Source organism: Ursus americanus, chromosome 25 (assembly GCF_024610735.1).
Source record: "Ursus americanus isolate L20-20 chromosome 25, mUrsAme1.1.p, whole genome shotgun sequence".
In the NCBI taxonomy this organism is placed as follows: domain Eukaryota; kingdom Metazoa; phylum Chordata; class Mammalia; order Carnivora; family Ursidae; genus Ursus; species Ursus americanus.
This window is the reverse complement of record NC_142151.1, coordinates 6,541,740-6,568,536: the sequence shown is the minus strand read 5'-3', so window position 1 is coordinate 6,568,536 and position 26,797 is coordinate 6,541,740. Positions and strand designations below refer to the sequence as shown.

The 26,797-nt window shown below is 44.6% G+C and overlaps 1 protein-coding gene across 4 annotated transcripts in view; it reads left to right on the top strand.

The window, feature by feature from the left end:
- The window catches only part of FGF6 (fibroblast growth factor 6), a 35,226-nt gene extending 10,915 nt beyond the window's left edge, over positions 1–24,311 (top strand). Inside the window, exons 3-4 of one of the 4 annotated variants that reach the window (XM_087855554.1) lie at positions 2,795–2,945; positions 23,188–24,311. In XM_087855554.1, the coding sequence (XP_087711680.1) occupies positions 2,795–2,945; positions 23,188–23,222 (186 nt within the window). In that variant the 3' untranslated portion in view covers positions 23,223–24,311. Of the gene's footprint in view, positions 1–1,159; positions 5,772–19,114; positions 20,731–23,187 lie in introns of those variants that run through there. The other 3 variants (XM_087855555.1, XM_045781190.2, XM_045781189.2) reach the window with 3 other exon arrangements.
- Positions 24,312–26,797: the final 2,486 nt, after the last annotated feature.

The window sequence follows — 26,797 nt, the reverse complement described above, 5'->3', positions numbered from 1 at the left end:
TATAGCCGATGGCCTCAGTCAGCAGGAAGGAGTCAGAAATTACATCCCATCTCTCTCTTTTTGTTTCATTCTATCTTTCTTTTGAGACTGGATCCCAGATCTCCTGGCTCTCACCTTGCTCTCTCTTCCTCTAGACCTCACAGAGCCACTTCCTATCCAAAGCACAGAAACCTCCCCAGCCGCCCTCAGTGGTGGCCCCGAAGGCCTGGGGAGGAAAGGCCCTCTTTTCTAGGAATAAAGGAGGACGTGGGTGATATAGCGGGAATGAACTTGATGTGTGACAGGAAGTTCAGCATTCATTTTCTGAACAGATGGTCCACACGCACTTCTCTACCAAATTAGCACTGAAGGGGCTGATTTATCACTGGCTCCAGACTCCATGGCACCACCTGCCACAGAGGGAACCAGGTTCTCTTCCCCATAAAAATGGCTGCTCCTCGCCATCTCTGTTCCCAAACTTCCCTGGAGAGCTACGAATGTCTAGGAGGCACCAGGCATCTTCTGGGCTTAAAGTCAGAAACAAGAATGAACATCTTTAAGGGGTAGCAAACCTAGGGCATAAACTGGGAAAGACAGAGTGGAAGGACACCAGTAGAAAGAAGAAAGAGTTAACATAATCAACAGACAACGTTGGAAAGGACTTGGGGAGTCATCTGCCTCCAACCCTCTGCTAACAGCTCCCCACTTGCACCCACAACATACAGCTTGCAGGAAGGGAACAAAGGCTGAGACGGAGGAGCCTGCCCAAGGTCACACAACTATGAAGCAGAGAAGCCACTAAGTGGAGCCCAGGCTCCCAGTCCTGCTCCTCTAGACCACCTCTCGCAGTGGACTTGAGAAAACAGCCTATTGTATCCTTTTCTGAATGGAATAAATTATCAGCCAGGTGCTTAGTGGAGAGCACCCTAAACTGAAAGTCAGGAGACCCACACCATGTGACACAGACCTTGATTTCCTCATCCTAAAGGAGGCAACGTGAGAAGGGTCCAAAAGAGCTCAGAAGTCTCTTCCTTTCTGACCTTCCATGACTCGGTTCACCTAGGATGGCTCAGATTCCCTACTGGTTGTCTTACAGAGGGGAGGGGAGGTGCACCCAGTAGGGGGCCTGCTACACCTCATTTATAATTGAGCCTCTGTTGTTTGTCCATTTCTTTGGCAGCCCAGCTTCCAAGAGGAATGCAAGTTCAGAGAAACCCTCCTGCCCAACAATTACAATGCCTATGAGTCAGACCTGTACCGAGGGACCTACATCGCACTGAGCAAATACGGACGGGTAAAGCGAGGCAGCAAGGTGTCCCCAATCATGACTGTCACTCACTTCCTTCCCAGGATATAAGGACCCTGAAAGGAGGCTTGCAGACTGAAAGCAACATCTTTTGTATTGGAATTTTGCACAAATGAACAATCCCCTTACCCCCCATGACTCCTGAGTCAGCCTTCTCCTGTGATTGAGGAGAAGGCACACCGGACCCTATGGTATGTAACCAACCTAAGAGAGGGGTTGCAACCAATATCCTAGAATGGCAATGGATACATGCTCTGACCTCAACTGAGGAAAGAAGGTACATGTGGCATATGACTATGTGCACAGGGAAAGGCCAGGGTGGCAGTATGTGTGTTGGTGTATAACTATACATCTTTGTGTAGGTGGTCTGAGCGAAGGCATTGCAGAGCGTCAGGTTCCTTTCTCCCGGTATCACTGCAGCAGGAATCTGCCTGCAAGAATGACACTTGTCAAACCAGCAGGATTGATGTGTACTCCCATTCTGCCTCTTTCCAATCACCCTTCCATTCAGAGGCCACTTGAGTGCATGCATGGGTTGCACAGGCAGTAGGGAGCAGCTGTCCTCTAAGCACAGAGGGCAGGGTGGGAGGGATTAGGGTTAACTGCAAAACAGAAAAAAAGTGGGCAGGCTCCAAGCTTCCTGCCTCTGAGGACTCTGGGGAAACTGGGCTGCCCTGTTAGGGGAGCTGGAGGAGAAGGGATCCTCTTCTTGAAGCAATGGGGTAGAGCTGTGTCTTGGGCAGTTGGGGAAGGCCTGCTGGAAGTGGCGGAAGGGACTGGATGTTCTATGGATTGCCATTCTGCCCCGAGGATTCAGTGCTGTGTGTGACTCCAAGAACAAGCCGGGGCCAGGCTCCCTGCCCATAACTTTTCCTCACTTTGAACTGGGTCTTATTTTAACCTCAGATGACAAGGATCCTAATAATGGCAACCTCTTTGGCGAGGGGTGTGGGGGTGCAAAATAGGGCATGAAGGAAGTAGAGAGGCTTTGGACTGCAGATGATAATTCCTCTCCAGCTACGTCCGGGAAACTCACCCAAGTCCTCATCTGATACTCTCACTTCCTTCTTGGTCGTCCTCATCTTGCTTACACACTGGTGCCTGGATGCAGTAGAATGGGCACCATGACCTCCAGAGTTTGCCCCCTCTGGCCCCCCTACAGTAAGAGAAGAGTGATAATCCTGTGAAATCGAGCAGCCAAGCTGAAACAGCTCCTTGCTGTACAATGCCTTCTTGCGTCCTGTCCTTTGAGAGTATTTAAAGCAGAGGTTCCCCCAAGTGACTATAAATGTTGTCTGCCTGGAGCCTTCAGATTCCTGAACCATTGGAATGTTCCTAAATCTGAAACCAGAGAGAGCCATATCAGAGTGCAAATATTTTCAGCATACGTGAACCATCAAGTTACAAAATGACCTGACACCCTCTGCTACTCTCAGGGGCCCCTGCCTGCAAGACAACCCCTCATCTGCTACAAATACCTTCATCTTCGACATACCTCTCTATTTGCAGATGCGGCCATCTATAGATAGATCTGAGCTGAGCGACTATGAACTGGACATGGAGGTTGGCCATCCAATGGAGGCATCATACTGGCCACCTCTCTGTCTGACACACATCAGGGAGGACATGTGCTGGATGAGAAGGAAAAGGCCACACCAAGGTGAGCAAAGATTGAACAGACAGTAAGAGCTCAGGATCAAGAGTGGACATGACCAAGCCTTAAAAGAAATTGGAAGGAGCTGGGGTCTTGAGTGAAGTGGAAGGGGGAGATAATTGGTCCATCTTGACCATTTGGGATATTTAAAGTACAGGTATGCTTGGAGGCAGAGGTCAAAGCTGATTATCTTGTCCAGAGTAATTTACTGGTCTCTTTGACAGGGTGCATCAGAAACTGGTGCACTCAGAACCTGAGGCATATATCCATTCCCAATGGAATGTGCCAGGGGTGCAGAAAGGCTGGGAGGATGGATGGACAGTGATCTGGTGGGGAGAAAAGTTTTAGGTCCCAAAGCATTAGTTCCTTTCTTCCTAAATCTCTGAACCAATGGCATGAGAGGGGACACATTTCTAAAGAGAGTCTCAAGGCCTCAGACTGCTAGCCCTTGCCTGCATCTCTCTGGAGGCTCATAAAAATGCTCAAACACTGACAAGGAGTTCCCCCAAATGTCCATTTCCGTATCTCATGCTGAGAGTGAGAAGAAGAAGCTATGACGTGCCTAGGACCAGGCAGGCTTGCTATGCAGTCACTACACAGAGGCACCAGCACACCCATTGCCTATGACTGGAATTGGTTCCTAGCGGCAAGGCATCTGTTCTAACTGGTACCAGGGCCTATGCTGTACCAGTTGCTGAACATTCTGAATATATTCCTGGATGTGGTGATGCATCATTGACTCTTTAAAATGCCTCCTATCCAGAGGAGTTCTCTCCCAAGAGCTTTCTCTTTGACCTGTAAGTGGCTTAGGCTTATAACAAGTCACTCTCCATCCACAGAAGTGGGTTAAGGGGCAGGAACAGAGGAAGTTCAGCAAAGGCTGCTCAAGTCCCTTCTCCCCAGCTACTGTGTCTGTGCACAGGTGTGCAGAGTTGTCTCCTATCTGATCACCATGTCTACTGAGTTCCAAACTGAGCTGTCAGCCCTGCTGGATCTAAAAGGCTGCAGCAGACATTGTATAGACAGGGGAAAAAACAATCCTCACCTTCCCGCTGCCATGTATTATGAACAACTTGGGTCCTCTCTCCCCAGATCCTGAGCTATGACCCTGGTTTATAGAGTTTTGTTGTCATTGGCTTCTCTCCTATCCTGAACCTTCTCTGGCAGCTCCATGCCAACTTGGGGCTCCAAGAACCCAGACGCTGCCTTATTCCTTCTTCAAAAACAAACAATAAAAATGAGAGCAATATATGAGCACATCCTTGGAGATGAGCTTCTCAGCTGGGGAGAGGTGAGCTCAGAAACCATAGGGGAGCTCCAGGCCCTCTGTAGAATCTGCACTCTCCTCAGGACAATGGGTGGACCTCAGAGGAAACCAGAAAGCCCCAATTGTCCCATTGAAGCTATTGATTGTGTTCGCTCCATCATTTGCTGACTTCTAACACCCCTTCCCTTCCTACTTGCCGTGCATTTTGAACCTCCTTTGGAAGGCAGCATGCAATTTTGTAATTAATACCCTACCATTATCCTTCACAGCCTTCCCCCTCTGCGGCCATGTAGCACAACATGTCCAAGCCCCTGGCCAGGGCCATTCTATGGCTGAGGAAAGAGAATATTTTCTCCTGTCTTCTGATCCAGGCTATAAACCTCTCTCCTTTTTATACATATAGAATTTTCCCAGGCCAGTAACCCAGGCCCGAAATTCTCTCCTGATCTAGTCTTGTGCTGGGAAGCTTGGAATTCTTCTCATGATGGCGCTGGACCCCTTTCTTGTCCTAGACGTTGGAGCCTCCAAGTTATCATTCTGTAGAATCCTAAGAGAGAAAGATGTATAAAAGTCCACCAGCTGTAGTTGTCCTTCCTCCCAGCATTGCAGGTCCACTGCCCTTACCATTTATGTGCCACAGCCACTGGTGCAAACATATCTACCAAAAGCAGTCGCTGGCCCCTAAGACACAGGGATATTCTCTCTCCTGTCTATCCCCTTCTGCTGCTTTTCACGTGGACAGAAGCTAGAAAATTCCTATAACTTTCTGTCCCCAAAGGCTCTGGGTCAGATTTTACTGAAGAGGGACTCTCTGCTGCTTGCCACTTTTGTGTCTAGGAAGTGGGTCTCTCGAATCTGCCCCCCACCCCTCCACCCGGCCGGGAACGGCCACTCATTCTGCTACCTCCCAGAATGTTTAGGACAAGGCCAGAAGTAGAGAGAAATACTCCATACTGTGCTTACACCTGAGTTGATATTTCCTCTTCCCAGAATGGGAGGAGGGAGTGATTACACCCAAAACAGATCCTTAATCTAGTCCATCATGCCAAGAGCCAACACAGAACCATGTTTGTATACCTCATTGAACTACTGAAATTCCAGCACTCAAGACAGCTGTGTCCTCATGCGGTTTCCCCTTTCTATAAATCAATAAGTACCTCAGGCTGGGTCCCACTGCAGAGCTGTCCTCAAGTTTGGGTCGAGTAGAAAAAGTCAGAATTTGTTCAGTCATGTGCTTGTACAATGTGATGCTTCTATGTTTTAATATGTATGTGCTATGCACAAACCATATCATGTTCCAGCGGAAAGTAAAAGGTCTTTTTATACGTTCCTCTAAACTGTTTGACTCCACCTCTCCTATTAAACCTCACAATGAATCTCTGGCTTGTGGTTGGTTTTCACCTTGATTCTTTCTCATCTGTCAAGGAGGAAGGCAAAGGAAAACAAAAAGCATTGATTTATGGTGCTCTCCATATTATAGATTCATGGTGCTGTGGATTACGAAGGCAGGGAGAAATCATGTGAGTCACTTAGTCCAACTGCCATATTTTATAAACGGAGAATTCAGCTCCAAAGAGGAAGGAAGCTACCATAGACCATAGTGAGGCAGCAGCCCTCTTCCTCTTCCACCTTGGTTAAAGCAAGATATCCACATTTCTGTGACTATACCATTTATTTATTCACTTATTCACCCATCAAGAAATATTTATTGAACACCTCATCTCTGTGCTGCATTCGGTGGAGTTTTGGGATATGTGAGTGAATGAGGTAGACTCAGTTCTCACTCTCTCACAAACTTGCATTAAAAAAAAATTACCCAAGATTATGTTAAAATGTAGATTCCCTAGCCACACTTGCAGAGATACTGATCCAGACGCCTGGGTGGGGCTTAGGAGTTTACCTTTGTAACGTACACCCCAGGTGATTCTGACATTGAGAAGCCCTAGTCTAGTAGAATGACTGGAATTGTAGACTATTTGAGCTAAGAGAAACTGTATAAATATAAAAAAAAATCTTTTCATAAATTAAAAGAGAAAGACCAGGGAGCTTAAGTTTCTCACCCAGGATCACAAAGCCAGATAAGAACCCATGATTGCCAAGCTTATTCTCTCATGTTCCACACACCCCTTCCTGCACACCCCCATCATCACACGTGTAATCTCCCAACCATGCTCCTCATCACGTCACTCCCTCTCATACCCCTCTTCTATTCCTCATGCAGTCTCTGGGAGAGACTAAAGCGTGCCTTCAGTTGAGCAATGCTGGGTTCTGAATAAATCTATGTACTTTTGGAAGAGCTGCCTGGTCCTGTGGCCCCTGTGCCTCATTCTTATATTTACCCACACAACTAATATTTCTAAAATCCTACTATGTGCCTTGGAATATCACTGTGGCAAATTATATGTGGGCTTATATACTGGCAAGGAAGACAGACATTAAATAATCACAGCAAATATGATGGAGGGACAAAGTCCAGGTGTACAAAGTCTAGGTATGGGGGCACAGAACAGGATCCTGAGCTCATCTGGGTGAGTAAGGGCATCCATTCCAGAGAAAGGTGAGCTTTGAGGGGTACCAGCCAGATTTGGGGCAAGTGAGGGGAAGGGAGGGCACAGCCGGTGTTTGAAGGTACAGGTGGGAGCCCAAAGGAAGAACAAGACACCTTGGAGGACCTGAACCAGGGCCAGGTGGGTCAGGTATACGGAGTGAGGGAGGGGTGAGATGGGGCTCAAGCCAGGCCATTCTGAGTTGAGAAGTTCCTCTGCTGGTATCTGTGTCCATCATCAAGGGCTTGAGGTCCAGGGCAATGGTTCTGAACATAGGCAAAGGGACGTTGCAACCTCATTTTACAAATAATGCTTGACCAGGATGGCTGCTTCCTCTCCTTTCCTCAGGTTTTAAGAGAAAGTGCCAAAAGTGCCTAGAAAAGCTAATACCTGGTATTGAACTTTTGTTGTGAAAACAATGTCCCAGGAGTACTCTGGAATCTTCCACACCCAGTCAAAACTTCTATGCCATATTCTCCTAAAGTCTCCTACAACAAGAAATCATGCTCAGAGTAAAAACTTCTAGATCTGCAAAATCCTCAGTTGACAAATGTATTTAGTAGGAAATAAATGCGTATTTTTTAAAGATTTCAACATAAAACTTTGGGCACTCCTCTGAGAGAGTTTAAAGTTCCGTTTTTAAAAAAATCAGCCAACCAAAATATTCCACTCCGTGGACATTCCTTCTAAGGTTGCCCTGAAGCGGAGAAGGGAGTCTATTCATGGTGGCCCTTTGAAAAGCTGAAGAGTCACTTGACTGGCCAGTTGTAGTGTTTATTATAAATATCAGTGATTAATCATTACTTATTTCTATAAGGAACACTAAAGCCCTCCTATCTGGTTTTGGGGGCCACTCTCCATCTAACAAGCCAGTATATGTCTCCATGAGACAAGGCTACTTGCAGTTCCAAGGGACCACAGGGCTGTTCTCCCTCTTGGAGAGGTGCACAGAGTGCCCATCTCAGTCAGTTCAGGCTACCTTCACAAGATATCACAGACTGGAGGATTAAACAACAGATACATTCCTTCTCACCATTCTGGAGTCTGGAAGTCCAAGGTCAAGGATCAGCCGGGTCAGTTCTGCTGAGGCCTCTCCTTCTAGCCTATAGACAGCCACCTTCTTTTTGTGTCCTCACGTTACCTTTCCTCTGAGTGTGGACATGGAGAGAGAGAGCTCTCTGGTGTCTCTCCCTCTCTTTATAAGGACATCACTCCTATCAGATTCTGATCTGCCCTCATTTAACTTGAATCACCTCCCTAAAAGGCTCTATCTCCAAATACTCTCACATTAGGGATTTAGGACTCCAACATGGGAATTTTGGAGGTACATTCAGTCCATAACAGTGCCCCACTGCCCTCTGGAGAAGTCTGGCCTCAGACATGATGTCATTCTAACAACATTCCAGGAAGGAAATTGTCAGTCAGTCCATTTAACAGACTCCCAGGGGGTCTGCTCTAATCACAAGTAGCCCTCATGTGGGGGCTCTATTCTTTTGAGGAGTTACCTCTAAGGTAATGGTTCACAACTGGGGATGATTTTGACCTGTAGGGGGGAACTTGTAGGGGACACTTGACAATATCAGGAGACATTTTTGATTGTCACACCCGGGTGTGCAGAGTGTGTAGAACTACTGACATTTCATGAGTAGTGGCCAGGGATGCTGCTTACCATTGGGCAATGTACAGGACATCCTCCTAACAGAAAGAATGATCCAGTCCCTAATATCAATAGTGCTGAGATTGAGATACCTGCTCTAAAGTATAGCACACCTCTCATTTGTCCTGATATTCTTAAACTAACCCTCATCAAAGACCCATGTTAGGAAGGAAAGGCTGGAAGAGAAGCTTTGGATGCCATTTTCAACCCTTACACCCAGACCCAATCTCCAGGAGGTCCTTGTAAGAATGTGATCGGGGGGCACCTGGGTGGCTCAGTCGGTTAAGTGTCCGACTCTTGATTTTGGCTCAGGTCATGGTCTCAGGGTCATGGGATTGAGCCCTGTGTCAGGCTCCATGCTCTGCATGGAGTCTGCTTGAGATTCTCTCCTTCTCCATGTGTCCCCTCCTCCTGGACATGTGATCTCTCTCTCTCCCTCAGTCAAATAAATAAAATCTTTAGAAGAAGAGGAAGAAAAAGGAGGAAGAAAAGGAGAATGTGATCAGAGCAGTGGATTTTCACGACTTGTCCAGAGAGTACGGTGGGCAGATGGACACTGAGAAACCTTACACTTGGGTGTCAGGTTCACATTTCTGGATCAGCAGAGTGGCATGAGGGGCAGGTCACTAGGATCAAGGGGAAGGAACTCAACGTGCCCTTACTCTTCTTTCTTACCATCGTCCTGCATCCTCTCGCACCTGGACCGGGGCTCTACATCCAGGCCCTAGCCCCATGACAGCCAAGCAGGGCTTTTCTTCAGAACTTCAGCCATTAATTGTTTTTACATATGTAGTCTTAATTTCTTCATTTTTTTCAAAGATCACAGTTGATTTTCATTTCCTCAAGGAAATTTTATACAATAAAACCATGTTCATAGTAAAAAATGCAGAAAACTCAGGAAATTAAAAAATTACTTTCATCACTCATAATCTCATTCCCCGAAGACCACTGCTGTTAAGATTTTGTTGTATTCCCCTTCAGTATTTCATATGTAAAACAAATGTAGTATGTGGTACCTGCACATGATGAGATGTTGCTGCAAACAATTTTACTTCTATCTCTCCCTGGCCCTTTAAGTTTGATCCATGGAGCTAACATCCTTGGAGGAAAACTCACGTACTTGCAAGGCTTTTCTGACCGCTCGGGGCTAATACAAAGCCATGGGCATTTTGAGTTGCAAAAGCAACTTTTTTTTCAAGTTTTCTTTTTTCATTTAAGTTGCAAAACAGAGCCACAATTCAGAAATTATAACACCAGAATAATCTGCACTTTGGTCTTCATTCAAAGGAAAGACTTCTTCCCCCAACCCCAGCTGGGGCTGCTGCAGGTATGCAAGAAGGTATGGTCATGGCCAGTTTCTTTTCACTTCCTTGGGCACCTCCTCAGAAACTTGCTAGCCGTTGTTAATGACCGTTTTGGGGTGCAGAAGGGAGGCCAGAAGGAGGAACAGTAAGGTGACCAGCAACATTCTCACCTGAGTGGCCCTATTATAAATTGGCTTTGTGTTCTCTGGACCTGGTAAATGCCTAAAACCCCCTTTCTTTCTCTCTCTCTCAACCTCTTTCTCAATCTCATTCTCTCTCAATGCCTATCTCTTTCTCTCATTAGGGACTGCTTTAGATTTTTCAGGGACTGTCCATCTCTGGAGAATTCTTGCCTATAACATTCACAACCCAGGGAGTTCATCTTTTGGAGGGAGGAGTGGGGAATTTGTCTACTCCCTTTCCATCCCCTTAGAAGGCCAACAGTCCACCTGCAGCTTCTTTCTGCCATAACCCTTTACCTCTCCAGGAAGCTGTATGGAACAAGCTCTGAGTCAACCCCTCTCCCATATGTGACGCACACCCAGTCGTTGGGAAATACAGAGACAATCCCAACCCTTATAAACTCCAGAGCAGAAGCAACCTGCCCTTCACCCTTACTACAGGAGCAGCACGGAACCCTCCTTTCTCCTGCCTTGGAGATTTTCCAGGCAGAGTCATACAGTATCCATCATGTCCCTCAACTTTGGGGATACATATCCAGCCTTCTGTGGGATCTCACCAACTGGCTAAGGCACTACAGGCCCTCTTAAAGAGTCCTCTAAAAAGTCTCCTCCTCAAAAACCACTTCTCAAAAACCTTATTTTCTGACCCTTGATATGGATGAATCCCATGAATTCTTGATCCTATGGCCCTCCGATATTCTTTGGCCCTTCTCCATTCTTCTTCATCCAACTCTGCCTCGTCCTTCTCCAGGGTGAGCTGTGGGTTCACTCTAATCTCCAACAGGAAAATAACATATCTCAAAGTTTTTATGGTCTTTTATTCATTTTTAATTGGGAACAACCAGAAAAACAACAATTACAAATAAATTTAAAAGTAAGTAACCTATAACTCTTGATTAAAAATATTTTAAACCCATAGACAACAATTAGGAGGGTGGAGAGAGAGAGATAGCAAAATTTGGAAGAGAATAATAGGAAATAACACTAATTATGTTTTTGCCCTCTTTACAGATCTAAATATATGTTTCCCTTTATAGAATGTGTTTTGTTTCTTGACTTGTTAATAAAACTTTGGGAAACTAAAGATGTAATTATTTTATAAAGAAGAACAAAAAATATTTAGCAGAAAAAAGCCACTTCTTCATGTTTTCCAAATTGTTGAAAAACTTGAAAAGTTAAAACTTTTCAAAAATGTGTTCTTTTTCTAAATTTCTGATTTTCCTCCCACACTTCAAATTGTTGTTTACTTTTTTGGCTAAGCACATTTCAATTATTTTATACTTTGGCTCCGTTTTCCCTAGGGGTCCTTACACAAAACACCTGTCTCCCGGAAGGAAGTCAGGACAACCATTATTAGACCCTTTGGTACTGCCCCCTTGTGGTTGTTTGCTTAATAATGATTATTTCATCCCTAGATTTCATCCCTTAGATGTTGAGGAAAGATCCCCTGAATGCCAGTTGTGAGTTGGGACTTGGATGCTAATTTTAGAAATGAATGGATCATAGTTTTGCCTAGAAAGAGCTCACGGTCCTGAGTGGAGGACAGTCAACTGCCCAGTTAATGCTGCTCTAAGTCAGAATCCACCTGAAGTCTCAGAGGCAGAAGTGACTCACTGGAGTGGACGGGATGGGAAGACTCATGGAGGAAGGGCCACTGGGGCTGGGGCTACAAAAATGAAAGGCACATGGAGAAAAGGAAGGAATATTCTAGGCTAAGAAGAGCCTGAGCACAGGCCCCTGCCAAGATATAAAACACAAGCTAAGTTCAGCTTAGTGTGGGGTTAGAGTATGGAGTTGGGTAGCAGATGGGTGGGAGGTTCAAATGTTGGATGTGTCATTCAAGAGCATGATCTTAGGTGAGTTGTTGAAGCCTCAGTTTCCTCCTTTATGGCAATGGGGACAATAACCGTGCCTATCTCATACAGTCCTTGTCAAAATTAAATAGAATCATGTACATATAGTACTTTGTACAGTGCTTGACCTACGTCAGGGTTCAGTAAATGGTAGCTGCTAGAGGCAAGTAGTTAGGGTGCTTTAGAGTGTGGGTGGCATGGATGGGTGTGGAGGGGAATATAAGTTGGAACCAGAGCTTGAATGTCAAGCTCAGGAGCTCAAAATTATCTTGTAGACAGTGGTTGCTCCGCTGCAGGTTTTTACAAGGGAAGTGGTGTGATGAGATCCTATTTTAAGAGAAGACTTCCTTACAAGGATAAAAGATTGGAAGCAAGGAAGCTACTAGTTCATTTATTAAACAAATATTTGCTTAAAACGTACTAGCTTTAAATAAACATGCTGGTACTTGTGAAGATCAGTAAACTGGAGATGGTGGGTTCCTGTCTATTGGGAGCTTTCATTTCAGTGGAAACTAGACCATCTGCTAAGTCACCACAGCCATATTACACGTCCTGGGGGGCTGGCAAGGAAACACACACGGGGCTAAAATGGAGAAGAACACTGGGGACCTGGGTCACTTAACTGTTCTGTGCCTCAGTTTCTTCATCCCTTAAATGCCACCAATAACCCTGCCCTGCCTGCTATGCAGTCTGTGTGTAGATTCACATGAGAAGATGTCCTGGAAAGAGTTTCATGGAGTGAAAATCACTACAGAAGGACGATGTGCTCGTTCTTTTCCTGCTGATGACAGGTTCTTGGTGAGATCTTTGAGACCTATGCCCCAGGATTCCCTGCGGTTGCTTCATCTATTCCTCCTTAGCCATTCCACACGCAAGACAGGTCTGGTTCTCCTTTCCCGTGTCCCTGGTCCTGCTTCTTAGCATCATATGGAGAGACAAAGGCAGGCAAGGGGAGGAAAGGAAGGAATGGAGGGAGGAAATATTCCTGTTAAGTGCCAGACCTGTTATATCAGTGGTTACCAATGGGAGCACCAGGACAACCTGGGAGAGTGTTTTGTTGTCACATGATTGTGGATGCACCAAGCATTCGTGAGCAGAGGCCACAGCATAGAGACATCTGCAACAAGCAGGACAGTCCCTCTTTGTAAAGAATTGTCCCACACTCTGCTCAACTGTAAAATGTCATGCAAGTGAAACACCTGTTAATATATCTGAGCCTGGAATCAAACTCTATTTTATGTAAAGCAAAAAGTGTTTTCCCACCAGTTTCATACACACTGAACTCTCCAGCAAATGTGTGAGTCCAGGAAGGACTGCACTTTGTTTTGCTCAGAAATTTCCAAGGGCAGTTCACCATGTTGGAAAATCTTCTCACAATGGTGCTGCTGGTGGTACTGAGTTATCAGTACAGCTGTGTTTGTGACTCCCACATTCACAGTCATTCTCTCTCTCCGTGCGTTTACACAGGTAGACTTATTTAACCCTTACTTCAAATGTCAGAAAGGACGTAATTTTTTATTAAACATTTTTTTGCTACTCTGAGATCCAATTTATCCATTGCAACTACATATGAGGAACTGAATTCTTCATTGGGCCTGTTAATTTAGTAGTGTTTGAACACTTAAATATTGAAATACAGAGTATTTTAAGTTACTTTCCTTTCATTTCTCCTGCAGTTAAGGCATTCTAGTGATGTTCTTAAAGTGGTGTGTGTAAATTATATTAACTATGAATTTCACTTTAAGATAATAAACAGGCAGGATGCCTAGGTGGCTCAGTTGGTTAAGCATCTGCCTTCAGCTCAGGTCATGATCTCAGGGTCCTGGGATCAAGTTCGCGGGGAGCCTCCTTCTCCCTCTGCCTGCCATTCCCCCTGCTTGTGCTCTTTCTCTCTGATAAATAAATAAAATCTAAAAAAAATTTTTTTTAAATAAGATAGTAAACATGGTGTTATAAAATATTTGCTATGAAATGTGCTGCTTCATGCGACAGGGTAGAGAGCTACTGTGTTGGTTCATTTAACAAGAGCAGGTGAAGATAAAGCTCCTGGAATCCCCTGGTGACATATCACTAGGGCATATTGAGAACTGTCTCTCCTTACCCCTTGCCTCCCTGGTCTTGTGGCTTCCTTGTAAGGTCTGTCTGGGCAGCTACTCTGTCTGGTCTGATTTTAGCAGGCTGGAGCACCCTACAGGAAGGACCAGGGCGAGGATGTCCTCACAGTTGCCCATAAAAATTCACACTGTGTCCAAAACCCCACACTAAGCCATTATGCTCCTAGGATGTGATTGGGAACAGGAAAAGCCCCCAAATTACAAAGCATGAGCACTGTCCTCTGATGGTTCTTCCAGCATAGGGCTGTCGCAGTCAGGGACCTGAGCTGAGTCGCCTGGGCTAAATTTAAGTCCCCCAGGGACCCTCCCCCATCTGGATCCCTCTGGTGATCTGTCCTTTGCCCTGGGAGTTCCAAGTAGCAGAAAGATGCTGTATTTATAGAGCATCCTTCTTAGAAGAGCTCCAGGCTCTTTTGGGACATTAGCTCATTGCACCAGGGGTAGAGGGAGGAGAGAGAGAGCTGGACGCTGTGTTCTTCTCTCCCGTTAAGGCAGAGGAATGAGCCCCACTTTAGAGGCTCCCTGAGTCCAGTGAGACCTTAACTGGGTCAAGTTAACCTCCCCCTGGTGGCCAGCACTACTCTCCTGGCCCCTGTGGCCTGGATGTTGAGCAGCAAGAAGCTGGAGCTTCACCTCGATTTTTCATGTCCTGAGCGACCCTGACATGAGCGAGCTGCGTATCAGCAAACAAAAGTACAGATGCCAGTTAAAATTGGATTTCAGATAAACAGCGAATAATGTTATAGTATAAGTATGCCCTCCAGAGCTCTTTTCTGGACACGGCAGGATCTCTGTCTGGATTATTTCTTTAACTGTGGTAAAATAGACAAAACATAGAATTTTTTTTTTAAGATTTTATTTATTTGACAGAGATAGCCAGCGAGAGAGGGAACACAAGCAGGGGGAGTGGGAGAGGAAGAAGCAGGCTCACAGCGGAGGAGCCTGATGTGGGACTCGATCCCATAACGCCGGGATCACGCCCTGAGCCGAAGGCAGATGCTCAACCGCTATGCCACCCAGGTGCCCCAAAACATAGAATTTTTTAACTCTACATTTAAGTTGCATGAAATACACTCACGTTGTGCAGCCACCACCACCATCCATCCCCAGATTTTCATCTTCTGCGTCTTCTCAAATGGAAACTCTGTACCCGCTACACACTAACTCCTCGTCCCTCCTTCACCCCAGCCATTAGTCTACACTTTCTGTCTCCATGAACTTGACTCTTCCAGTACACCTCATATAGGTGGACATACCATACTTGTCCTTTGTGTCTGGCATTTTTCATTCAGCATAATGTCATCAAGGGTCATCTGTATTGTGGCACCAGACTGCATTCTTAAGCCCCTCCCCGTCCCTCCAAGCTTCCTCTTCCCACAACTTACTCTCATCTGGGACCCAAAGTATCCTCTCACACACTTCCATGGGGGGCGAGGATGCAGACTTAGCTTGACACCATACGTTAAGTTGTATAAACTTTATTTTCAGATACCCAGTCTCTGTCACTGTGCAACTTTGCCTACTCTGAATGTAGGGTTCCCATATTTGGCAAATAGAAGCACAGATGTCAGTTAAAATTGACATTGACTTTCAGATAAACAATGAATAATGTTATAGTAAAAGCATGCCACCATGCAATATTTGGATCATACTCACACTTAAAAATAATTTGTTCTTTACCTGCAATTCAAGTCTAACTGAGAATCTTGTGTTTTACCTGATAACTCGGTCCTCAGACCCCTCCACGTCTGTGGGAAACCCCATGCCTTCCTACTCTTCCTTCCCCATATCAGTCATCTATATCTACAGGTGTAAACAATATGAATCTAAGTGAAAAGAACGTGACATTTATACTCAGCAGACCTCATCTGAATCTCAGGTCCACACCCAGCTGGTAGAAAATCAGTTGGTCTTTCTGAGCTTCTTTTACCTCATCTGAAGTGCAGACCCACTTGTGGGTCTGAAGTGAACCCAGTTGTGGGTTTAAGAATCAAGTGACACAGCATATGTGAATTTCCTTACATGTGTTACTTATTTCTTTGCTCTAACTGTGGGGTTATCTGCAAGGAAGCAAGGATGCCTTTGAGATGTCTCCTACACCATCATTGTCTGACAACATCCACATGAAAGACCTGGAACAAGAGCCAACTAGCTGGGTCCAGTCAACTGCAGAACTATGAGATGTGTTAATATAATGACTGTGCTTTTTAAGCCAGTAAGTTTGGGGATCATTTTCTTTTTCTTTTTGCAGCAGTAGTTACTGGAATAAGTGGGAACAACACATACAAAGATCCTGTGGCAGGAGAGTGACTATAGGGGGAATAACACAAGGTGACATGCCTCATTTTGGTCTTTTTACATATGAAGAGCCAGTCCTCTCAAGTCCTATACCCAACCCAATATCTCTTCCCTTCTCTACATCCTTCCCTTAAACCTGCTCTTCTTCTTGAATACAGTCTCTTCTGGCTAGTGGTGGCGCCACCCCTTGGCTGCTGAAGCCAGTCATCTGTGATTCCCCTCATGCCTCTCATTGTAATAAGAGCCACCATGGTAAGGCACCCACTGTGTGTTGGGCATTGTGCATGCATGGTAAAGCACCCACTGTGTGTTGGGCATTGTGCATACATGGTAGAGCACTCACTGTGTGTCAGGCATTGTGCATTCTTAATTTTCATAACATCTCTCTAAGGTGGGCACATTCTCCATTGACTGATGAGGGTTCTGGGGGACACATGTGAGGGAACTGGCCTATGCTCACACAAGTAAAGAGGCAGAACCAGGATGCAAACCCAGGACTGTCTGACTCAGAGTCCAGGCTCTTACCTAGTGTGCACTACTGCTTGGTCAAACTGGTAAATTCACAGTGCCACTGCCATGCCTCGTCATGCCTCTCATGGGTGTTGGGGATGGTGGCAATCATTATCCAGCTTGTTTTTCAGCCATCTCTGTTTTCTGAATTTACCCTCATGTTGCCGCTAGAATGAGATTTCTTGGCTTACATCTATAGAATAAGATCTAGACTCCGTTTACAAGCCCTTCACTGTCTAACCTTTGCAGACTTTCCATACCCTCCTCCATTCACCTCTTCCAGTGTCACAAGGAACTCCATGTCACCCATACTTGCCCCTTCTGAGTCTCTACCTATTGCAAGAGCTGATCCTCTTCCTAGAATGCCCTTTCCCATCCAATGCAATTTTCACAACCCAGCTCAAGCATCACCCCCAGTGGAAACCTTCTCCCCTCACAGCCCCTAGTACACTCCCTTCATTCCCTGCACACATTCCTCATGCTGCACCATTATTACACCAGACCTTGCCAACTTCCCCCACTTGCTGGTTGCTCCTGGATGGCAGAGAGAGATTTATGAGTCATCTCTGTATCCCAACCCCAACCCGTCCCTGCTGGCACACAATACATGTTCACTAAAAAAGTTGCATTGAAAGTATAAATGAACAAGTGAGTATGCTTTGAGTATATGGGATGGGCTAGAAAAGTCATTAGAAAATCAGTGGTATTGTCGAGTGCACAGAGTGAGCCCTTTCTTCTTTGTTGAGAGAGTAAAACAATCATGAATGAGGCAGATGAATGGCATCTATTACTAACCAAGCTCTGGGTCCTGGACCATGGGTAAGAGGGCCACCAGGTTTTCTAGTCCAGCCAGCAAACAACCAGTAGTTCTGAGACCCCTTTGGCTTCCTGCTGTGATGGCACTCAGGGGAGAGATCCCTTCCCCCATGTGCCCTCATTTCCTCCCTCCTCTCACAGGGGCTGTGAGTAATAGGAAAGGAAGCTTATGGGGAAAGCCCTACACAGCTGATGAAATGCTAGTAAATGGCCACATATGGCTGGCCAGCCCACAAGATAAACATCAGGCCAAGTGCGTGATTCCTGTCACCTTTAGTCCCGTGCTGTGATTTATCGTAAGCATCTCTCTTTCAGCCAACAGTTCTAGGAATCAGGCGGAACACTGAATCCTCGGGCTGCAAGGAACCTACAGAGGCCAACAACCTTATATCTTCCCTTGAAACAGCATGCCCCAAGTACTTGCTTGGTTCTTAAATGTCTTCAGGACATTACTCATAGCTGCCAAGGGACACCTGTTCTGGAAGTTTCTCAAGTGAGGGAGTTTACCCACAACCAGTATCTTTTTACATTCAGCTCAGTCTCCACCAGGTCATTTTCTGACTCTGTGTTACTCTATGCTCAGCATGGTGCTCAGGCCCCAAGGGAGGTCTCCAGGATGGGTAATGCACTGCCCCCTGCCCTTAGGAGAAGTGGAGAGTTCAAGGGCTGAGACATAGTTTCTAGAAATGAACCCCTGGAGCCAAATTCTGGCTTTACCACATCCTACCTACAGGATCTTGGGCAACTCACTTAACCTCTCTGAGATTCAGTTTCCCTATCTGTAAAATGAATGTGATCTTTAGTACTTTCTTCATAGGTCTGTTCTATGAATTAAACTAGTAAATGCACCCAAAGTTCTTAGCACAGCCTGGTATGGAATAAAGAGTCCATACATGTCAGCTACAGTTACAGCACTTTGAGGGACTCAGACATGCACCACAAGCCATTACTAATATAAGCAGCGTAATGATGTCCTTTCATATATATTCTACATTATGGCATGCTTTTTACAATTAACCTCATTCAATAAAACAACAAATAGAATGAGAGGTGATCGAGGCAATTATTTGCTGCTAGAATTAAATGTTTGGAGCTGAGAGTAACCTTAGAATCAAACTAATACAGATGCACTATTTTTCAGAGAAGAAAAAATATGTTGAAGTAACTTGCCCACACCACACATCTCAGTAATAGCAAAAGCTGGAACTAGATCCTTGGTCTCCTCCCCACGTAATGTCCGTTCTCCTACGTCATTAGCATACATGCACAACCACAGCAGAGACAAAAAGATGAGGAAATTTCACTGGGAGAAATCTGTCTGCTTGTTCCTTCCTTGGTGGGAGTAGAAACACAGGATGAGGTGGTCCAGGGCTGGGGAGACACGCAAGTCAGGTGGAAAACCAGCAAAGTTCACAAGTCTAGTTTTGGTACTGCCCTATCGAGCTGATTTTTGCTGAAATTAATTCTTAAAATTTAAAAAATGTCAAGGCTGAAATGCTTAGAGGGAGTGCTTGGAGAGCTCTCATCTGGGCATAAGTGTTGAATGAATGTGGAAAATTAATTAATCAGGAGGGAGTATTCAGTGTTGTGGTTGATTCTTTCTTTTCTTTTCTTTTTCTTTTTTTAAGATTTTATTTTTTAAGCAATCTCTACGCTCAATTTGAAGCTTGAACTCAACTCCAAGATCAGGAGTTGCATGCTCCACGGACTGAGCCAGCCAGGTGCTCCATGGTTGATTCTTTCTCTGGAATCTGGAACCTAGAATATTTATCCATCTACTCACTTTTTCATTAATCGTAACTCATATGCTGTGTCTTCATAAAGGTCTATCTCTGGGGCGCCTTGGGTGGTGCAGTCAGTTAAGTGTCCGACTCTTGGTTTTGGCTCAGGTGGTGATTTCACAGTCATGATCTCAGGGTTGTGAGGTTGAGCCCCATGTCAGGCTCCAGGCTCAGCACTCAGCACAGAGTCTGCATAGGACTCACTCTCCCTCTCCCTCTGCCCCTCCCCTCTCTCAATAAATAAATAAATAAATCTTTTTTAAAAAAAGGATCTAGCTCTGGGCTGGGCACAGTAGGGAGAAGTACAAAATTGAAGCCAAACCCTCAAGGGTTGCCAAGGTAGCTTTTCTCCTGCTCTGATATTGTCATCGTTGTCCCAGTGAAGGGAGAAGGGTCCTCCTTCTGTACTGACATGGGCATTATGATTTCACTCATATGTGGAATTTAAGAAACAAAACAGATGAACATAGGGGACAGAAAAATAGAGAAAGAAAGAGAAAAGGAAGCAAAGTATAAGAGACTCTTAACTATAGAGAACAAACTGAGGATTGATGGAAGGAGATGGGTGGGGGATGGGCTATATGGGTGATGGGTACCAAGGAAGGCACTTGTGATGAGCACTGGTGTTATATGTAAGTGATGAATCACTAAATTTTACAGCTGAAACCAATTTTACTCTATGTGTTAACTAACTAGAATTTAAATAAAAACTTGAAATTAAAAAAACAAACAAACAGTTGAGGGGTGCCTGGGTGGTTCAGTCAGTTAAGCATCTACCTTCAGCTCAGGTCATGATCTCAGCATCCTGGGATCGAGCCCCATGTCAGGCTCCCTGCTCAGTGGGAAGTCTGCTTCTCCCGCTTGCTCTGCCCTTCCACCCCGCTCATGCTCTGTATGTCTCTCTCTCCTCTCTCAATAAATAAATAAAATTAAAAAAAAAAAAGTTGACCTGGCACAGCACTTTTATAAAAAGCAGGCATCCAGTAAAGATTGTTGGGTGGATACATGATTGGATGGACTAGAGAATTATTCCTGAAGGTTCCCTGTTTGCTTGGCTAACAAGTGAATTACCAAATCTTTTTAAAGCTGAGTATGCTTTTCCGCGCATGCCACTCCCCAGACTCACAAGAAGCGTATTCATGTGTACATCCCGCATGTAAAAAAGAACTTAGGCACCAGATGCCCCAGGTTTAAATTGAGGCCCTCCAAATTTTTTTAAAAAAGCATCCTCGTCCATCCTCAGTTCTACAACATTTCTACACGATCCCTTCAGAGTTCCTTACAAACTAGAAGGAATAATTGCAATACACAGTCAGCTATCCATTGGTCAGAGCGCTAAAATCTGAATGTTACTGCTACATGAGACCACAGAGATCATCTGGGTCTGAGGTTATCAACGGGGCAACACATGAGATTCTTGTGGGGCTTTTACAGGATGCCGATGCTTAGGTTCCACATGAGTCATTCCCTCCTGAATCATTTGTCTGAGGTACAGGCTGGGCGGTTCTAGTCTACAACTACCAGGTGATACAATGTACACCTGGGTAGAAGAGAAACAATCTCTGCTGGCCCCCTCCTTTTACAGGTGACAAAATTGAGGCCCAGAGGGGATATATAATTTATGGTCATTTCTAACTAACTATATGGGGACTACACTGCTTTTTAGACCTCATAAGAAATACATCTGGTTTCCATGTGTGAGCCTCTGAGGAGTGTCCTGGTGCTGCCCCCAATATTCCCTATAATTCTCATAATGAGCTTAAACTTCCTCTTTGAACTTAAAGCAGTGCCGGCACCCTCCTTCCCTTTCACTATTTTCCTCTCCATGCAGCCTCAAGCTAAATACTACCCTTAATCTTCTAGAGCCCTCTGCAAGTGGAGGGGAGGAAAGAATTAGCACCAGTCATAATTTAATAAATGCAAATAAATTGCAAGCGTTCAACATATCCCATCTTCATTGGTACAACAAATTCCATCCCAAGTGTCAAAGGTTGCAGCGAAGTGTGGTATACAATTGCTTAGTTCAACATTTGAGGCTTTCTTAGGAGTCAGTACAGATGGTTACCTGATATTTACACTTGACTATTCTTCTTAAGATGACCAGGATGACCAAATCTCTCAGAAAATGGTTAAATTTGTGGGTTATGCACAGAAGACAACTTCTTTTTTTTTTTTTTAAAGATTTTATTTATTTATTCGACAGAGATAGAGACAGCCAGTGAGAGAGGAAACACAAGCAGGGGGAGTGGGAGAGGAAGAAGCAGGCTCATAGCGGAGGAGCCTGATGTGGGGCTCGATCCCATAATGCCGGGATCACGCCCTGAGCCGAAGGCAGACGCTTAACCGCTGTGCCACCCAGGCACCCCCAGAAGACAACTTCTTGAACAATCTGAACTAAACCCAACAGCCCATGTTAACCAAACTCTAACAAAATGACTTTCTTTCACTCAGACCTCACTAAATTAAATGAACTGGTTCTCTTTGTTGGTCTCGATCATGTTTATTTCCGTAGAAAACCTCTTCACATCAGGAGATGTGTGCTCTAAAGAGTAACCGCTAGGATTTTCTTAAAGCATTCCCAAACTTTTGCACACAAGATTCCTCAAGTTTCTACTTTTCCATATGACCCATATCAGCCTCTCCTCATTAGCACAGAAATAGAGAATTTATAACTAGTCAAGCTTCTCAGTGTGACATTCAAGGCCTCCGGATATTGTCTCTCTTTGCTTCAATCCTCATGATTCAGGCCCTTCCGGACTTCCAAAGATTCTTGGAATCTGAACCATACTCTGGGGTACACTGCTGACGAGTAGGGGTGGGAAGAGAAGGAGAAATTTGGGGTAAGGGAAAGCGTGGGTGGTCAGCAGGCCACCTGGCCTCTGCACCTTTGCATGGTTCCGTTTCCCAGGACAATTGTATCTGTGCCTGGACAAAAACATTTTCTGAGAAATGATCATCATTGCTGTCCTCCTTCCTGGACCAACTTTGGCAAATGCTAGCCGGAAACAAGTCTTTTCTACTCTTTACCGGAATGGTATCCTTGTTGCTGTTTCTGGAATTCCCATGCTATTGATGCCTTGTCCTCTCCTTACCATAAAGAAAGGAGAGTCTCACTCATTAGACTGCATCCACTCATTTAGTCCATTCATGTAGTAAACATTCATTATGTGCCTTCTGTCTGCTCAGGCCAGTGTCATACTGCGGAGGGAATATAGTTACTGTAGAATGAGAATTAATAGAAATATGACCTATCCTCTAATGGTGATCAGCCTCAACCAGGAAGACAACACAAATGGGGAGATACAAGGGGACCACTTCCAGGAGACAACTTAGTGCAAACCAGTGTCACCCTATGTAGTAGCTATCTTCATGTAAAGTGCATCCAAAATAATTTTTGTGCCAAAAAATGTATTATAAGCACACTAAGTAAACTTTCTTTTTTAAAGTTTATGAGGAAGGATGCTCAACCAATCCTAGAGAACAGTTGTATCAAATTCTGAAAGTTAAAATTCCATGATTCTTTGAAGTCACCTGAAATCTTGCCCTAAGTTTAAAGACTTAAAAAAAATATAAGAAGAAAAAGGCAAGGCTATGATATGATCAAAGCCTGCAAACTAATTCAGCATAAGTGGGGCAAATATAGACTTTATATAACAAACCTCAAAATATTAAAAATGTAAACTCCTTTCTCAAAAGTTATAAAAGTTCTAGAAAGTTATAAAATAAATAAGTGCCATCATTTTTTATGCAGATGATAAATTTATAGAACTCATTATTACCAAATGTTAATATAGACTGATATTCTGGTTAAGGTTGGGAAAGAAATTTAGATAAATGAATGCATGAATTATCATATGGGCTTATTTGGGGTTCCTGACATTTGAGGCTAACAGCCAAAAGAGTAATATATCTTGGCCTAGGTTCTACTCCTTGCTGTGACTCTAATCAGCTCTGAAAATATCGACAAGTCATTTCCCCTCTGGGCCCACCTGAAAAATGAGGGGCTGGACTGGATGTTCTCCAAGTCCCTTCCTTCTCCACTGTTCTGAGAAACCATCTTTTGGAGCCGCTGGAGAAAACAGGATACAGGGCTAAATGCCCATGGGTCAGATGCAACAGGGTAATTCTGGCCTACTGAAAAGACACCTATGGTAAATTCCTTTGTAACAAATTCATCTGTTGTCTGTTATCTCTGTATGGGTTTCTGTATGCTTGCTCATAATTGCTTTTACATATACAAGCCTTGAGAGGTTATGGAATCTGTGAGTGGTTGCAGGGACCCAGGTTAATCTGGGGGATGTCATCTTTGGGATGAATCGTCTCTAAGTTTTGGAAGGTGAGCCAGGTGATGAAAACTGAGACTAGCAACATGTGCCCAGCAGTCATTCAGGTCACTGGCTGAAGCCAATGAGTACCAACACCGCCTAGGAAAAGCCAGCATATGCAGCAACTTACGTGATGTGATCCAGGGTGGGTCAGAAACTACTCTGGGCTCCCCTCCTCCAATAAAAAATACCCTTCCTGCCAACCTGCTTGAAAACTGCTCTACCTGTGGACCTCTTGTTACAAGACAATAATTGCATTTTTGTTTAGGAAAATCTGAATCAAGGTTTTGTGTCACTATGTATTGGATTTAACTTACCTCTTAGCAAACTCATGTCCAGGTTCTGTGGGATCAGAGGACCTCCTTTTTAGCCCCATTGCCCCCATAGTCCTCGGTAGTCCTGTCTGTATCACTGGGACTAGCTAGCAGTTAGTGGCTCGGTGGAGTAAAACAACCAGGTTCTAAAGTCAGAAATAATCCACCAAGTTTATTAAACTAACTAAGCTTCAGTTTCCTCGTCAGCAAAGCAGGAATTGTGATCTCAATTTTGTATGATTATTGTAAGAATTCAGTGTGATGGGGCGCCTGGGTGGCACAGCGGTTAAGCGTCTGCCTTCGGGTCAGGGCGTGATCCTGGCGATCTGGGATCGAGCCCCACATCAGGCTCTTCTGCTATGAGCCTGCTTCTTCCTCTCCCACTTCCCCTGCTTGTGTTCCCTCTCTCGCTGGCTGTCTCTATCTCTGTCAAATAAATAAATAAAATCTTAAAAAAAAAAAAGAATTCAGTGTGATAATACAGACAAAATATCTGGTACATAGAAAGTAAGTAGTATTACTATTGCTATATGTGGGGAGGTGTTTGCATGACCATAGAGGTCTGCTGGAGATAGATCCTTGGTATGAAAAAATGAATTTTCAAAGGCCACATCTAAGATGGCCATGGGAGCAGGTGCCCAGCTTTCTGTAACCGTAAGTTCAGAGGTGTGGGAATTGCTCTAGGGATTAAAAATATCATGGCTCTTCCTAGCCAAGACTAGGGTTTCTCGGGCAATACAGTTCCCTTAACATTTAGTAGACTCCCATCAGTTTGCTTCTGCTCAGTTCCATGCCTTATTAAATGTGGGTCAAAGAATTTCTCTGGATGTGGTCTTTGAGACTCCTCATCTATGGCCTTTGTGCTCTGCCCATCACCCTGCACCAGAGTGTAAAGACCTCTGCCTGAGAGCAATCCAAATCATAGCCTCAGCCAGGGTGTCCTCACCACGAAGCTGAACTTGCCCACAACCTGTCCAGAGTGTTAGGTAAAGGAGTTTAAAGGAAGGTGTTTGGGAGAGGACCGCCCAAGAAGGTTTTTCTGGGCCTCACTATCTCCTGAAGATAAGATCCCTGCCTCATTCTCTGCTTTCAGATGGGAATAAGCAGTAAACTTGTCTCTTTCTTATAGAATTCACTAAAGGCCACAAAAAATCACTGATACACCAGTATACTGAATTTTCCCCATTCCTATGCCCTCAGGGGTCACTTACTTACTACCCCAAGATTCTACTGAAGAGTGTCAGTTAATTCACAGCACATAGGGTCTCCAGCTTCCCAGGATGGAACAGCAAGAATCTTGATTCTCCCTGCCTGTGGCCACATCTCCTCAACTCACCCATTCCTCATTTGAGGGCACCTCTACTTCCTCATGCCACATTCTGTTGATACACCATCTCTAACTCAATGCTTATCTCCCACAATGAGGGCAGACTCGACACTTGGCCCATGAGTCACCAGCTCTGTCTGCATGGTGTCCCTTGGCTACGCCATCTAACATGTACCAGCTTTCTCCTCGGGCTGGTTGAAAAATAGTTGTAGCAGGACGCCTGATTGGCTCAGTCGGTTAAGCGTCTACCTTCGGCTCAGGTCATGATCCCCGGGTTCTGGGATGGAGTCCCTCATCAGGCCTCCTGCTCAAGCAGCTTGCTTCTCCCTCTGCTTGCCTGTCCCCCTGTTTGTGTGCTCTCACTCTCTGACAAAAAGATAAATAAAATCTTTAAAAAGAAAAGAAAAGAAAGAAAGAAAAGAAAAGAAAAGAAAAGAAAGAAAAGAAAAGAAAAGAAAAGAAAGAAAAGAAAAGAAAAGAAAAGAAAAGAAAAGAAAAGAAAAGAAAAGAAAAGAAAACAGTTGTAGCATTTCCTAATGCCACGTGCAGACATGTTACATTTTTCCTCTGTTGTTCTTTGGGATCAAGAATTTTCCTCAAGCCTGCCAGCAGGCTCTCCTAATGCCTCATTGGTCAAACTGGGCTCTGTTACTGGTAAGGGCAATTGGGATCACCATGGAAGCTTTCCAAGTGTGGCTGGGGTCTTCTAGGGTCCCTCAGATCCTTCTAGGGGGTCCGTGAGGCCAAAACTGTTTTCACAACAACATTGCCTTTGTCTGTCCCAGTCCCTCACAGTGGAGTTTTACAGACTCCATTCTGTAGGAGAACATGATGGACTGAATGCAGAAGCAGATATCCAGCTGTCTTTTAGTAAGCCAGACATTAAAAAGAGAGCTGCAAAAATGTGAAACAATGCCGCTCAATTTGAGATTTTTTTTTTTTTTTGGTTTTGGAAAATACAGTTATTTTCATTAAAATATGCTGATTATGTTAAAGTATAATGGGCTTGTTACTATTATCTTTAATTCAAAATGGTTTTTAAATTCCTCAGTTTTAGTGTCAAAAACAATAAGTATCAATAGATAAAACCCACATAGATAAAAAAAAAACTTTTTGGGTTCCTCAATCATTTTTTAAGAGCAGAAAAGTGTCCTGAGACCAAAAAGTTTAGGAACCAGCATCCACTGAGGCTGGAATGGGGTCAGCATCCCCTGAAGGTCCAGGGCTGCACAGAGGGAGGTGCAAATGTGAACAAATTCAGAGTTGTGTCAGAAAGAAGTAAAGGGGAGAATAACCGACAGTATCCATTACAACACACAATATTTTTGAACTAAACTGACAAGACCAAGGGCTCCCCCAAGGTCACCCGTAAGTTCTGCTGGAGTCTGAACATAAAACCAGGACTTCCGATCACTAGTCAGAATTAGCCGGACCTCTGAATGCTATTATTTCTGCTAAGCCCCATTACTTTCTTGCAATAGGGCACAAAAAAGGGTGAGAAATCCTGGTGAGTTTAGAGCAAGTTGGGCACGCTCATAAAATGCCCTGTATAGCTGGTGTGGCC